Source organism: Penaeus chinensis, chromosome 27, assembly GCF_019202785.1.
Source record: "Penaeus chinensis breed Huanghai No. 1 chromosome 27, ASM1920278v2, whole genome shotgun sequence".
In the NCBI taxonomy this organism is placed as follows: domain Eukaryota; kingdom Metazoa; phylum Arthropoda; class Malacostraca; order Decapoda; family Penaeidae; genus Penaeus; species Penaeus chinensis.
In genome coordinates, this window is record NC_061845.1 from 32,216,553 (window position 1) to 32,231,552 (window position 15,000).

General features: G+C 47.6%; 2 protein-coding genes across 6 annotated transcripts in view; one reads left to right on the top strand and one right to left on the bottom strand.

The window, feature by feature from the left end:
* LOC125039526 (DNA mismatch repair protein Mlh1-like) overlaps positions 1-1,198 on the bottom strand; it is an 11,300-nt gene extending 10,102 nt beyond the window's left edge. The window contains 1 exon segment of the mRNA XM_047633555.1: positions 979-1,198. Within this exon segment, the coding sequence (XP_047489511.1) occupies positions 979-1,088 (110 nt within the window). The 5' untranslated portion in view covers positions 1,089-1,198.
* Positions 1,199-1,582: 384 nt separating this feature from the next.
* The window catches only part of LOC125039659 (band 4.1-like protein 5), a 71,537-nt gene continuing 58,119 nt past the window's right edge, over positions 1,583-15,000 (top strand). For all 5 annotated transcript variants that reach the window (XM_047633833.1, XM_047633840.1, XM_047633834.1 and 2 more), the window contains exon 1: positions 1,583-1,893. In XM_047633833.1, coding sequence (XP_047489789.1) covers positions 1,738-1,893 — 156 coding nt within the window. In that variant the 5' untranslated portion in view covers positions 1,583-1,737. The remainder of the gene's footprint in view (positions 1,894-15,000) is intronic.

A 15,000-nucleotide genomic window follows, 5' to 3' on the forward strand; every position in this document is an offset into this window, starting at 1 on the left:
GGGGTCTGCTCCCCAAACATCCTCCAGCAAAAATTGCCTTTGTCTCAGTATGCACAGCAAGATAGAGTTGAAACTTGGGAGCACTGAGTGGTCTTAGACTGTTAGCGGCACTTTCCATGATCTTTTTCCTCTTTTTCTGGTGTTACCGTTTGTGTCTGCAGACCATTTCTTGTTCCGTTTGGTCTAATCTCTATACTGTCTATATAACTGCACATGTAGTATTACTTACCAGTATATCTTCAGCTACATTTGACTCACAAACCTTCCAGGTAATGGCCCTCTATGACAATGGGATTTAAATAAGAAATATTCTACTACTCTATTTTCCTAAATGGATTGTACTTTCAACCAGAATTGAAAACATGATGTGATGTAGCTGAAGTTATAGAATCTTTCCACAACTGCATTTGATTTCCTGTAATCTCTTTTTAAGGGATACATTTGGGCCAATTCAGAATCAAAATTCTATGTAAATGCCAAGCTGCTGATGAAAGACATTCCCATGATGCTTGTCATGACCTCAACTCTGGCAAAAAGACCAACAAACCTCCCACATATATATTCCACCAAAATACCACCTGTGAACCACCTTTGTGATCTGACTCAACCAGGTAAGCCGCAAAAGCTTTAACTTGACAAAATAAGTGGTGGAGGTCTATTGGCTTTTGCCAGAGTACTAAAAGTGTAGAATCCATGACAATTGAATGATGTATCACCTCAGCTGGATCTGGTCCTAGTTCAAGATTTAAAGAATTTAAAGAATTTAACCAATTATCCAAATGAATTATGTAAACCAGTTTCAGAGCAACAGCTAAGCGACTTGATGAATCCGCTCATAGAAAAAATCTAATGAAATAGTCTGAATGATTTCATCAGTTGTTATTCTGAAAACCCACAGGGCTTCTGTGCTAGCGAGTTCATTCATGAGCAGTCTGCCCCCAACACTTCCTCGATGAATTAACTTCGGCAAAAACCAACCTGTTTTCGATCATTTCCTTCAAGGCGTTCGCAGGTCTTTGGACAACCTCTCCAGCCGCTATGCGATTTACCACCGTCTCATCTAACTTCCGAATCCTACCGGGTTCCATAGCTGTAGCTGGTCCGTACTACGGAATAAATGTTATGCTTGTCTTCCGTCAATAAGTGACAACGAAAAGTATTGGCAGCGCCTTGTTTGTTTTGAAGAGGAGTCCCGCGATACAGGGATACCAGCGCAAATATTTTAATCTGACGAAGAATGATTACAACGGGTTTATCCTACGTAAATTTCTAATGCTCAAAAAATTATTTTCCAGATGTCGAAAAATAACACCAAAGGTTTATTTATTTGTCTATCATCTTTTTCTTATATATTCTCTTCAAGAAAGGTTGGTATTTCGGAAATGATATATAGCTGTGACAGTCATGGAAGGTATTATCCTTTCATGCAAAATATACACTGTAGTAATACATAATCTTGTATCATGGCCATTACAGTACATAATTTCACATGCACTGATATATTCGTATTTCGAAGTTACCTGAAAGTAGTGTTGGCAGCCCTGCGCAGGTGGGTGCGCGCGGCCTCTGCGCACGCTCGCCCTGCGGACTCAGTTTCAAAGATGATGTTGGTGGGGGAGTGTGTGTGTTGACCTAAGGGAAGCGCTCGTGAAATGTGCATTCGTCCATGAGGTGCCTTTGCAATTTTGTGCGAAAAAATATAATGTTTAGTGTTGACGCGTGGAGATAATTACCAGCATGCTACGGTTCTTTAGCAAAAGAGTCGGGCGCAATGCCCAGAAGTACAAAACTGTGGACGACGGGCGGGCGGCGGGAGCGCCTCCCAAGCCCAAGCATATTCTCCCCTGCAAGGTCATGCTCCTCGATGACAGCAACCTCTCCTTCGACCTGCCGGTAAGTAACGCGCTTTGCCACGGTTGTAGCGGGGAAAAGGTGCGAGGAGTGTCGCCGCATTCGCAGGTGACAAGCCGAGCTCGGAAGGGTCCAGGTGGGCATCGGGGCCTCGGGTCAGCTCACCTGTGCCCCCCCCCCCCCCCCCCTGCCCGAACGGACGGCCGCGAGTCGGCCTCATAACCCGTCCGTTGCCATACCTGCCGGACTGCGAGGCGCACCTTCAGCGGAATTCCAGGCATGGGCGTCCGTGAGCTTTCACCTGCCTCGTGATTCGTGGCCAAGGCTCAGCCACTCGCTCTTTCCAGGATCAACGTAAACCGAAATTTCAAATTCTCCATTTGTGTTCCGAGGACACTTTCTTGGTCGGCAAAGGGCTACTCGGTTTTCATTTAAATTTCTAAACGTAAACCACAGCTGATTTCTTTCTGCTCACCCAACACGAACAGAGTTCATTGTTGCCGAAGCAGAAAAAAAATGAATGTTTATGAATAACTTTATAAAGCAAGGGTTGTGATGGACGCGTTTCGATGTTATATCTTCATGAGAATTACCGCAATTAGCGCTGGTGAAGATCTAACGGCGTTATTAGGTGTCCGGCAGACTATACAAGTAACCCCATAGCCTAGAACTGCAAGGAACAAGCCAATAAACGGCGCATAAAGGAAATGCTGTTCCGAAGGTTACGCCCTCCGGACACGAATGACCCGCAGGAGGCAATCCGCCCAGGAGCCTCGCCGATGCAGTTGAGCCCCTGCCCGACACGCCCCCGGCAGGAGCCCTCGAACCCGGCGGCCAACCGAGGCGGTCTTGTGCTGGGGGCTCGAGAGGGTGAGCGGGAAGGAACTTATAAGTACTTATACTTCTGCTATACTCATGAGAAGGAACTCGTTAGATTTCGCAAGAACAATTCCCAACCAGAACGTTTATTGCGGATTATGTAAGCAGCTCTCGAGGATTGTACAGTGAGAGTCCCTCATAGTACTTATCTTGAAATGTGTTGCTATCGAACTTTCAGCGATGGCTGCAGTTGCATGCAGATTTGCGGAAATGGATACCTAATGTCGAGGGAAATACATTAGGGTAAATTTTGAGTTAAATCACAGTAAATACTGTAATTATTTGGGGATCAGCTATTTAGTTTGGCTGTACACCGCCTCGCTGACTTCTGTTGGAGTTGCTGTTCACCTTAATTTGAGCTTGATAAGCAACGTGTGTGAGCTAAACGATATACACTCGGTCATTGTTTACGAAGTGATCCACATCCGAGACGGAGTCCCGGTTAGTCCAGCCTCTCCCGGGAATCCTCGGACATGGGCGTATGAAGCCGAAGCTTCCAGACCCGCGGCCACGCCCCTCGGAGGCTCATCCTCTGGTCCCCGGTCGTCGGGTACTCTTTCCGCGCGGCATTTGTCAAGATCTATTTTCTTCAGTTCTGAAGTTATTCTTAACCTGCTCATATAAATCAGTATATCAGTTATTATATTTTCCCCTTTACTTATGACACTGTCATTAGATTTCCCCTATCTTAGTGCGGGCATTATGCTAGTACATACCAAAGTATTATGCATTACACAACTTTCTTGTCATGAACTTGCGAAGGAAATGTCATAGAAGCGAGATGTCTTTCCTATTTTGTGAATCTGATTGCGTTTGCCCTCCTAATAGTATCAGTCACGAGGGGCTTTGGACAGCCCCGAAGACGGAGCTTGGACTGAAGAAAGATTGAAAGATTATGTATTCGGTTGAGGCCGAATACGTGGCACCGCCCACATGGTGTCACTCTTCGTATGAAGTGGAAACCTATGATATAAACAAACCCCGCCAATTGTTCCATTATCAATCTGACTATTGTTTGCAAATTGCCGGTAATGACGCGTTGACCACTTGTCAGTGTTCCACCATTGTACATACTCGTGGCAGTTGGGTGAGCTGCTTTGGGTTGCATAATATGTTGCTTAAGTTTACTTATGATGTAGATTTGGCTGCCAGCTTAAATACTAAACAGTTACGTATAGATAATTAAAAAATAAACTATTTGTTAATTCCAGTACACTTGCTTTGAAAATAATGGTGGAAAGTAAGAAGCCATACATGCCCTCGTTGCTCTTTGAGCAGCTCAGAGTTAACTAACATAATGGAAGGGCGAGGTGGAAGTACGCAGCTTAAAAAGGACGTAAATTCAGACCATTTGTAGAAAAGCTACATCACGCTTATTGAAAGTGGTGTACTGTTAATGTGGCAGTCACAGTGATGTGTCCATTTTAGCCAAGCATTGAATTTCTGCTCATGTGGCCGAATGAAAAATGTCATTTTTTGTTTGTAGTTTTGAAGCTATCCAGGAATGCGATAATTAGGCAGGGGTGCCTGCCGTCACATGGCTCACTAACTTACAGCTCATTATCGGCCTCTTTAACTTTGGTAACTGTAGACAATGCACTAAATGTGTTCGGTGACCTATATGAGTTTAAACCACAAGGCAGTGAAAGCACAACTACAGAGTAACCGAATATTGCAATGGAATTTTTAAAAATAATTAGACTTCATTTATTCTTAACCACAGTATTACCATTCGTAGCAAAAATATAAAGATTGGAACTGTGATGTTTTCTATTATTTATCAGTGAAGCGGGACCGAAGCGGGACCGAAGCGGCATTCTTAGTTGGTCTCGTATGAATATTGACTTGTAAATCATCAGTCCGAACTGTCCTTTCTCATACCCATGATTTTTGTATTTTAGTTTTCATACTTCACTTAAAATAGTTTATGGTGTGTGGTGTTAATCCGTACAGCTCAGCACTAGCCCCAACAGCAGCTCCACAGCCAGCAGCAACCCCTACTTACAAGGCAGCATGGACCTGCCACCAATGCTGCTTGCTTCACTGCAGTCTATAGTAAACCTTGAAAATATGGGCTAACAGCTGATGGCCCGCAGTGACTAGGTGTATCGCAAAGGCTTTAAGAGCATATAAAGAAACACTGCTCACTCTTGCATTCGTTTTAGAAGCAGTTTTTTTTTTTTTTTTTTTTTCCCTAAATAAACAAATGAGTTTAGAAAATGGTGCATCCTTCCAGCATGTATATTTAATGATGACTCTAAGCCGTAAATCGACGAGAGTGCAGCCAGATTGGTTAGATGCCTTTCTGCAGATGTGAATTGTTTTGTAAATTAATTTTTCAAATCAGATAATGAGAAATTGGGGTTACCAAGCAAGGGAGATGACATTGTGATTACCAGAAACTTTGTATCCATTTACGGATTCAGCGCACCCCAGGCTGTCTGTTAGCATCGGGGAAAATAAAACTTCACGTACGCGTACTTCAAGGTAATGCTCACCGAGGACTAGAATCGTCTAGGCCTAAGTCACCCGGTAAGAACATAACCTGTGCTCTCTAGGCCTACAGCTTGCCCTCGGGCTCTCTGTTTTCCAACACGACCGCCACCCGGGGACGAAGGACGCCGCTCCAGATTTGGGGAGATGTCCGTGGCTACAGTTTTGAGAATGCTAGACCCAAGACGCAGTTGCTGCCCTGTCGAGGGACACTTGGGACTGACGAGCTCGAAGTCAGTGTGCTCATGTATAGCGACCGAGTGGATTGGCATACTTGTGAGCTCGGGTCTGAGTGGGGAAGGCGGAGTGGACTTGGGGCGCGGCCTGTGCGCTGCCCTCTCTTTCCACAACATTCCCTTCCTTGTCTGCTCTCATGGAATTTCAGATTAGATGTCATACACAAACTGTCTGGCTTCGAAAAGTAGATTTGATCAACAATTACGGACATGGAATTGGCAGTATATTTTGCACGCGGTGGCTTGATGCTGTGTAGCTGCTTTGTCACAAGGAAGTGATAATTCGAGGCTGTTATTGACTGGTATGATTATGCGAAGTGCTACGGGTCGTGGGAGCGGACTTGGCCCGGCCAGAACAAAGATCGCCTGTTGCAGGAACACGGCAGTCTCGTGTAATTTCAGGGCGGACCCTTGGTGACATACTGAGGGTGGGGGGAAGTAAATAGAAGGGGAAGAGAACCGCGATCTTTCTTGTTACAATTGCTGCGCCATTTGTTTTTATTTTCATTTTCAGTTTTATTATAACGAATGATGATAAAGACAATACCATTTATAATAATTAATGCCCAGAAAATAACCCCAATGTACTGTGGCCTTGTGCAGTTGACTAGCTGCAAGGTAAATAAACATTTCTAGACCCGTTGTTTGATAAAGACAGCGCATACTTTACAAGCTCATCACCCTGCGCGTGTCGCTGCTTGCATGGGTGTGCGTCCGGTTGGACGTCTGCGGTTACCCAATCAGTGATGCTTAAGCTTCCCTTCCGGAAACAGATATCGAAAGGTAGTGTTGTTGGCACAAGGCTTGATTGGCTAATCGTCTGCTCTCGCGCTTCCTTCCTGGACTGCAAATGTGAGAGTCAGTGATGGACCGCAAAGGACAGGGTCGAGTGAAAACTGCTCATGTTCAGGAAGGTTCCTGGTCCATTTCGTGACTACACAAACGGCCAGTCAATCCCGCGCTTTTTAAGCATAAACGCCGGATCCGGTGAAAGCAGCGGTTGACATTTCTTACATTTGGCGCTCTTCCAGCTGCAGTCAAAATGCTCCTGTTTGTGTTCGTTTCCTTAGCGAAACGGATTGGGGATTGTTTTAGATTCGGTGAGGCCGATCAAAGGAACGAATGAGAATATTAAACATTTATGCTTAAACTTGGACTTATTGCCTTGTACAGGGCCTGCTAGGCTCACCGATCAGGCCATTTGTGTATGAGTTCAGGAACAGCTCATTGGCTCACACAAGTGTTTGCAGTATGATTTGCCAACAGTTTAAAAAATGCCAGTCCTGGGTTCTGTATTTGTAGGGTGATTCGACAGACGGCAAAATGTACTTGCACTTTGGTGTACAAAGGCTACTTATCTTTACAGGCACAGATACATACATGCGCGCACACTCGCACAGACACATGTGCGCGCGCGTTCGGGATGTAGGTCAGTTCCGTGCACGCCTGTAGGTTATTCACATCTGAACTTTATAACGCCGGACAAGCCGAAGCGAGTCAAGGCGATCGCAGCCGCGTCCGCTCTCCGGCGGTCTGTACAAATCACGTTCTTCCAGTCCGACCAGAGCTTGCACATTAAGCTTCTTCAGGTGGGAAATGACTCGTCACTGGGCGCCCTGGGCACGCGTCCTCCACTCAGCTTCAGAATTCGAAAGACCAAACCTTATCACATTGATGATTTCGATTAAAAATATTTTTAATGGTATATTACCATTAATTTTTTAACATTAGAATTCGTGTTATAGTGAAACTGCAGGACGTTGACTAATATGTTCGTTTAGTCCCGTGCGAGGACCGGGTGGCATACGACTGCGAGTGCGATGGTAACGCCGGTGTCAGGGGTCGCTGGGTCAGCGGGAGAGTGTTTGTCTTCCGGGTCACACACACACGCACGCACCCCTCCTCGCCCTCCCTCTCACGCTCTCACATGATAAGTAACAGTACGTGCGTATTGTTATTTTACTGAGGACTGGTTTATACACGCCGAGCTGAGACTTGGCTGAGGTCGCGAGGAAGCAAGCGAGCAGGACCGCCCTGCCGGGAGTCGACCTGGCGGCTGCGAGGCCGGAACATGGCGGGAAGATGAATGTTCGAGTTATAAGCCTATGGCCGTGTATGGCCACGTATACCGCCGCTACCCACAGCCACTAAACGTACAGTCCATGCGGGGGTCATTGTTTGTCTGGAAAACTTTTGCATTGTAAACTGCAACACTTGTGTTTGTATGAATCTTCATCGCTGGTCTATTAGAAGACAAAATCCGTTTTCCCATGAGAATAATAATAAGCCTATTTTTGTGCTTTTTAATACTCCTTGGTTATGCCATATTACGACATGTCTACCTGACTGGTTTGTTCATTTTGACGGGGCCTCGTAGACGTGCCCTTCCGGCAGAGACACGGCCAGAGATCTCGGGCTAGTCCTTCCTGCTGCGGCGGGGATCAGCGGGCCACAAGCAGTCTTCAGGCGGTGTCAGCAGCAACGCATTTCATGTGTTTATTTTCCTGAATTTGTAGTAGAAACCTTGAGGCTGTCATTCATTTCTTGGTAATACCTTTACATAGAGTGTTTCGTGAATTGTATGCCAAGCGTTGGATTATACTAAAATGCCGTGCCCGTGACGTAAGAAACGATGTCCGTTCGCATGGCTATGAGTCACGGCGTTCCTTCCCCATTGTTATGATTCACCGCCTGCTGTCGGACCCTCTATTCTGACCACCAGGCTCTCGCAGCCGGGCACGCTTCAAGGCACGCCAGTATATTCCCTCTTCCCTGGCCTGAAGCTGCGTCTTCGTCTTGGCCATGCCATATTAATACTTTATTTGTAGCCAGCACAGCTCTCGCCAGGCTTACCCGCTACACCTGCGCTCCTTTATTTGCTGGACTTGTGTGCGGGTTGCTACACGTCATTGTATTTGCAGCAGTACCTTGTGTCCGGCTCGCCTCGTTGCTCTTGGACCTGAAGGATCTTCGTGACGCATCAACGGCATCTTTGCCTCCTGGTCATCACATCCCAACTCACTTTGCCCGACGCATTATCTTACAGCAATGCTCATTAAAACGTCTTGTACATCAGTGACTTTGAAAGAGATGATGTTGGTTGTAGCAGAAGACCGTGAGCGGCTCAAAGGAGAGGGCGGGAGATGCTTGTTCAATGCCTCAGGTGTAAGGAGAGAGTGTATCAAGGGGAGTGTCGGTGTGTCAGGCGGCCGTGTAGAGCCGAGGTGAGCAGATGCGTAGGCGTCACCAGCAGGTGTCGGTTACGCGGGTCGCCGGGGTCACACCAGCTCAAGTGGTGTGGCCATCATACCCGTGTTTATTTATCTCCACGTTAAGTGCTCGATATCTTTATATCCATCATCAAACATGAACACGGCTTAGGTATCGGTGATTAAAAGCCAGCCTTGAAGCTGCGGAAATGACTTTGTTGCCTGTGATTTAAACTTCGCTGAAGAGGCGAATTATATTCGGTTTGTTCATATGCACAATTGTTTTTTTTTTTTTTTTTTTTTTTTTTTTCAAAAACAGAAATATAGCAGTTGGTTAAATGTAACATTGAGAAGATGTAACATGAGTAGACCTCTGCGATCTGGTAAGGAAGATGGAATGTTGTGCGGTATGTAGAGGTATAGAATGGCGCTGGTCTGTGTCAGGCTGCAGCAGCCGGGAACCGGTCCGCGGCCAACACAGCACAGCCATCACAGAGCCTTCGTTGTTGGTCATCCCCCCCCCCCCCTCCTCCTCCTCCTCCTCCTCCTCCTCCTCCTCCTCCTCTTCCTCTTCCTCCCCCCTGCCTCTCCCCAGCCAGCTCTCGGCTGCCCTTCCTGCTCTCGCTCTCCGCACCTTGAGCTATTTCCACCAGACCCGCCCTGCCTCACCGCACCGATCCGGCTACGATCTGGACCCGACAGGTCCTCCCAAAGACATGACATGATTTCGTGAACAAGAAGGCCAAATATGTTGTTATAGTAATTATTATTATTATTATTTTTACAATTACGATTGTAATAATTTCCTTTTTAGTACGGTATTTTTGTAGAAGCGTTTCGTTTGTGGAGTTGATGTCTCACATTACTCTGTTTTTATTATTCAGTTGAAGTTAGTAACGATATGTGACCAGCGTGATTGCCACTGTCGTCTGTTTGTATTGATGTCACCGTCACCAATTGGGCAGGTGGAACAGGTGGAAGAGGATGGACCTGCAGCCAGGCCAGGTGGGTGCAGTCCTACAGGTGAAGGGAAGGCCCAGCCAGAGAGGGTTGGGGGCGAGGAGGACTAAGTGTTGGTGGGACACAGGTGCCACCCCTGGCGAGGAACCGAAATGGAGGAGGAAAGAGGCGCTAGAGAAACGAAAAGAAATGAGCGACAGAAGTAGCACAAGACCGAGTTTCCGGGAGTATGGATGGGAGGGAGGGGGAGGCGGGAGGGAGGGGGAGGCGGGAGGGAAGCGGGGGGAGGCGGGAGGGAGGCGGGGGGAGGAAGGAAGTTGTGGATACGCTCGGTGTCCTCAAGTAACGAACGAGCTACTTCAGGTAGTGTGGCTCCTTTGTTATGATTGGGAGCCAGATCCAAGGTCAATTTTGTTATGGCACGTCGAACGCGGTCACACTCCGCGGGGTGAGCCGCTCCCACGGGCTCCGTCCTCGAGGGCTTCCACTCTTATGTCGGCGCTCTGCCCGGCGGAGATGGTGGTGCATACTGGCGAGGCTTCGCGGACGCCGGATCTGCCGCCCACGTCGGCGGGATCGCGCCTGAGGGAGGCCGGCCTCTCCGCCTGACTGCACGCGCGCTCGCGGTGACTCCTGCCGAGGCGCATCCCTTCCCGAAGATTCTCACGCGGATCCTTCCTACAGGACGAGTTGCGGCTGCGGGCAGACGATGGCTTATTACCAACATCCGGAGTCGAGATTGCAAGAAGATTCCGGCTGTTGCGTCATGCTCTTCCCATGCCTAGCACACAATGCCTCCGAGCGTCCAAGCGTGCGTTTGGTGACAGCAGTTGTTTCAACCATGATTTTTGTTTGAACTTATATATGTATATATATATATATATATATATATATATATATATATATAGTATATATAGTATATATAGTATATATAGTATATATAGTATATATATATATAATCACTCACACACTCCCGACTCCGACTCCTGATTTCTTGTGTATCCGACTCCGATCCCTAGGTATAATAATAATAGAAAATTTATTTCATAAGAACTACGGGCTACCGTTTAAATTCACATTCCATTGTTATAGTTATTCTATTGTGGCCTTATTGTATATTTTCGGGATCATTTTTAACGACACTGACTCACAGGGCCCTGATATATATGTGTGTGTGTGTGTGTGTGTGTGTGTGTGTGTGTGTGTGTGTGTGTGTGTGTGTGTGTGTGTGTGTGTGTGTGTATATATATATATATATATATATATATATATATACATATATATATTGTAGAGAATGGTCCATAAGAGCCTTAGCTGAGAACTAGTGAGTCCGATCATTCTTTCTTCATACTGTTCGCCCTTTTGCAAGCAAAAGCATGCGAGATATACAAGGGGCTTTCGACCAGTGCACCTTGCAATTGTGCCACCTCTTGTTTTGCAGTTCGGGAAGGGGAATGGGCCCAGGGAAATGGCATATCGGTAAGCACCAGTGAGAGCGAGAGCGGTTTTGTGCTTAGCCTCTGCGGTCGGGATCTGTATGTAGGCTGGGGCAGGTTGTGCCTCGACGTGGGAAGTGTTGTGTTCCCCTTATTAGTGAATTAGCCTTGAGAAGTGGCTTTGTGAGGCGTGACTCTGTATCCCCAGGTTACCTGCCCACCTTGCCACCACCTTGGAAATTGCCTCCAGCTCCTCCTTCCTTAGTGTAGGTGAGGTCCTCGAAGGTCTGCTGCCGTTGGTGCAGTTCAAGCAGTTAATCTGGGATCAAGTAATTCAGAAGCGCACTGATATTTGGCAAAGGGATTCGCGCTCTCCTAATGTCTGTTTCTCGTGATCTCGCTCTCGACGGCCACTCGTTTCCGCCTCCGCTCTTTCCGCTCGCTCGCCACTTTGCGTAAACAGATATAGGAAAAACGAAATCTAGGGACGTTTTGGATGCTCTTTTACTTTGACGTTAATTACTCCTTTAACCTTATCAACTATATTTATATATATATATATATGTGTGTATATATATGTATATATAATGTATATATATGTATGCATATATGTATGTACGCACACGCGCGCACGCACGCACACACACACACACACACACACACACACACACACACACACACACACACACACACACACACACACACACACACACACACACACACATATATAGTATATACATATATATATACATATATATATTTATATATATATATTTATATATATATAATATATATATAGTATATACATATATATACATATATATATTTAAATATATATATTTATATATATAGTATATACATATATATATACATATATATACATATATATACATACATATATATACATATATATACATATATATATATATACATACATATATATACATACATATATATACTTATATATACATATACATATACATATACATATATATACATATATATATTTATATATATATATTATATACATATGTATATATATTATATATATATATTATATACATATGTGTATATATAGTACATATATATGTATATATATACATATATATATATATATGTATGTATAGTACATACATATAATACACACACCTGCGTCGTTTACCCCGGAGAGGCATCCGTTCTGCGAGTCCGGAGAGCGAGAGCGATCCTTGCGGCCGAAGCTTCGGTGAATTCAGCGGATGGCAATGAGTCGTGAGAAGAGTCCGAGCCGAAGGGCGCGACCTCCCCTGCGGAGGTGTTTTCGCCGCCCGCCAGCACTGCTTCGACCTTCCCTCGTCGGAGATTCCTCGTCGGTGGGAAGCCATTCTTGTCTCCAAGGAGAAGCTTCGCGTCGCCCGCCTGGCTCGCCGTGCCTCGCCATGCCTCGCCGTGCCTTCGCTCGGGCTTCGGGTGGGCAACATTCGTCGGCTGCGATTGGCTCTGCAGCGCAAGAACTACATTCCGGGGCAGATATTGCGTGCTGTCGGTTCTTAAACTTTCCCCGGTCGTTTATTATTTATTGTTATGTAGCATTTGCCTTTCCAAACGGCGTCTGGACGAACCTGGATGGAAAGACGTGGTAGTGAAGCGGTCCGGCGATGTCAGCGGCGCCCGCCGAAGGCCGCGATCCCCGCGCCTATAGCCGTGTTTACCGCAGCACCGACCGCTCGCCCATCTCGGGCTGCTCGCTCGGCCGCCCGCTCGGCCGCCCGCTCGGCCGCCCGCACCCACAGCTGCCGAGCGAAAGCCTTCGCTGCTGACCATCAAGCAGTCGAAGCGCGTCGTCGGTCTCGCAGCAGGTCACAGTGGGATTGGCTCGCCTCCTCCCTTTCCTTCCTCTCACACCCACCTTCCCTCGTTCTACCTTCCCGCTTTCCCTCCCTCCCTTCATCTCTCCCTCTCACCCCCCTCCCTCCTTGCCTCCCTCACTTCATCTCTCCCTCCCTCCCTGCCTCTCTCCCTTTATCTCTCCCTCCCTCCCTGCCTTTCTCCCTTTATCTCTCCCTCCCTCCCTGCCTCTCTCCCTCTCTCCCTTCATCTCTCCCTCCCTCCCTTCATCTCTCCCTTCCTCCCTGCCTCTCTCCCTTCATCTCTCCCTCTCTTCCTCACTTCATCTCTCCCTCTCTCCCTCCCTCTCTCGCTTCATCTCTCCCTCCTTCCCTTCCTCTCTCGCTTCATCTCTCCCTCCTTCCCTTCCTCTCTCGCTTCATCTCTCCCTCCTTCCCTGCCTCCCTCACTTCATCTCTCCCTCCCTCCCTGCCTCCCTCACTTCATCTCTCCCTCTCTCCCTGCCTCCCTCACTTCATCTCTCCCTCCCTCCCTCCCTCCCTTACTGCATCTCTCCCTCCCTCCCTGCCTCTCTCGCTTCATCTCTCCCTCCCTCCCTGCCTCCATCACTTCATCTCTCCCTCCCTTTCTCCCTCCATCACTTCATCTCTCCCTCCCTCCCTTCCTCACTTCATCTCTCCCTCCCTCCCTCCCTGCCTCTCACGCTTCATCTCTCCCTTCCTCCCTGCCTCCATCACTTCATCTCTCCCTCCCTTTCTCCCTCCATCACTTCATCTCTCCCTCCCTCCCTGCCTCTCTCGCTTCATCTCTCCCTCCTTCCCTGCCTCCCTCACTTCATCTCCCTCCCTCCCTCCCTCCCTGCCTCTCTCGCCTCATCTCTCCCTCCCTCCCTGCCTCCCTCACTTTATCTCTCCCTCCCTCCCTGCCTCCCTCACTTCATCTCCCTCCCTGCCTCTCTCGCCTCATCTCTTCCTCTCTCCCTGCCTCTTTCGCCTCATCTCTCCCTCCCTCCCTGCCTCCCTCCTTGCGTGAGTGCATATATATATATATATATATATATATATATATATGTATATATATATAAATATGTGTGTGTGTGTGTGTGTGTGTGTGTGCATGTATATATGTATGTATGTGTGTATTTATATATTCATATATACATATACATGTATACATATAGATATGTATGTATATATATAAATATTTTTTTGCGTGAGTATGTATATATCTAAACAAGGAATGAAAGTGACGTTCTTCGCTTGTTTTCGCCCCTTAGCTCGTCCGGATCACGAAGCCGCGCTGTGTCCGGAGGCCTGCGCGGGCATTCCAGTCTATGCGGTTTCCGTCTGTGTTTGTCAGTCGACACTTTGGGACGAGGTGGCTGCCCCTCTCTTTCTGCCAAGACCTTGTGCTTTGTTTGTAACTGAAGCCTGCCAGCTGTGGGTGTGTCGGTTGCTTGCAAGGGTCGCGTGGAACAAATAAAGGAAAATGAGTCACAGGAAGGAAGCGTCCGTGTAACTGTTGCTTTCATAATGTCGCCTGTTCCAGCTGACCGTGCGGTCCGTACGTTACGAATCCGTCCGAACGCTCTCCGCCTGCGGACATGTTCAGATCACGGACATGGCTCACTCGAGATTTTGTCTAGAGCCGAGCAGAAGGTTCCAGATCATGCATGAGTGAGTTGCGTGGCGTGCGGCGGGCGTGCGGTGGCTGATGCGCTGTGGCGTGCTCACGCTGGCTGGCTCGGGAGTCACTGGACCCGCGGCGGGACGCAGTCTGGGCCGCTCCGGCTTCAGCCTGAAGGAGGCTACGCGGCGCCCGTTGGAGGCAGCAGCGCCCTCGCGGAATTGGACGCACACGCACAGGCTCACAAACACACACTCACACACACTAACACACACACACACACACACACACACACACACACACACACACACACACACACACACACACACACACACACACACACACACACACACACACACTCACACACACACACACACACTCACACACACACACACACAGGCACACACTCTCACGCACAGGCAGGCGCACACACACACACACACACACACACACACACACACACACACACACACACACACACAC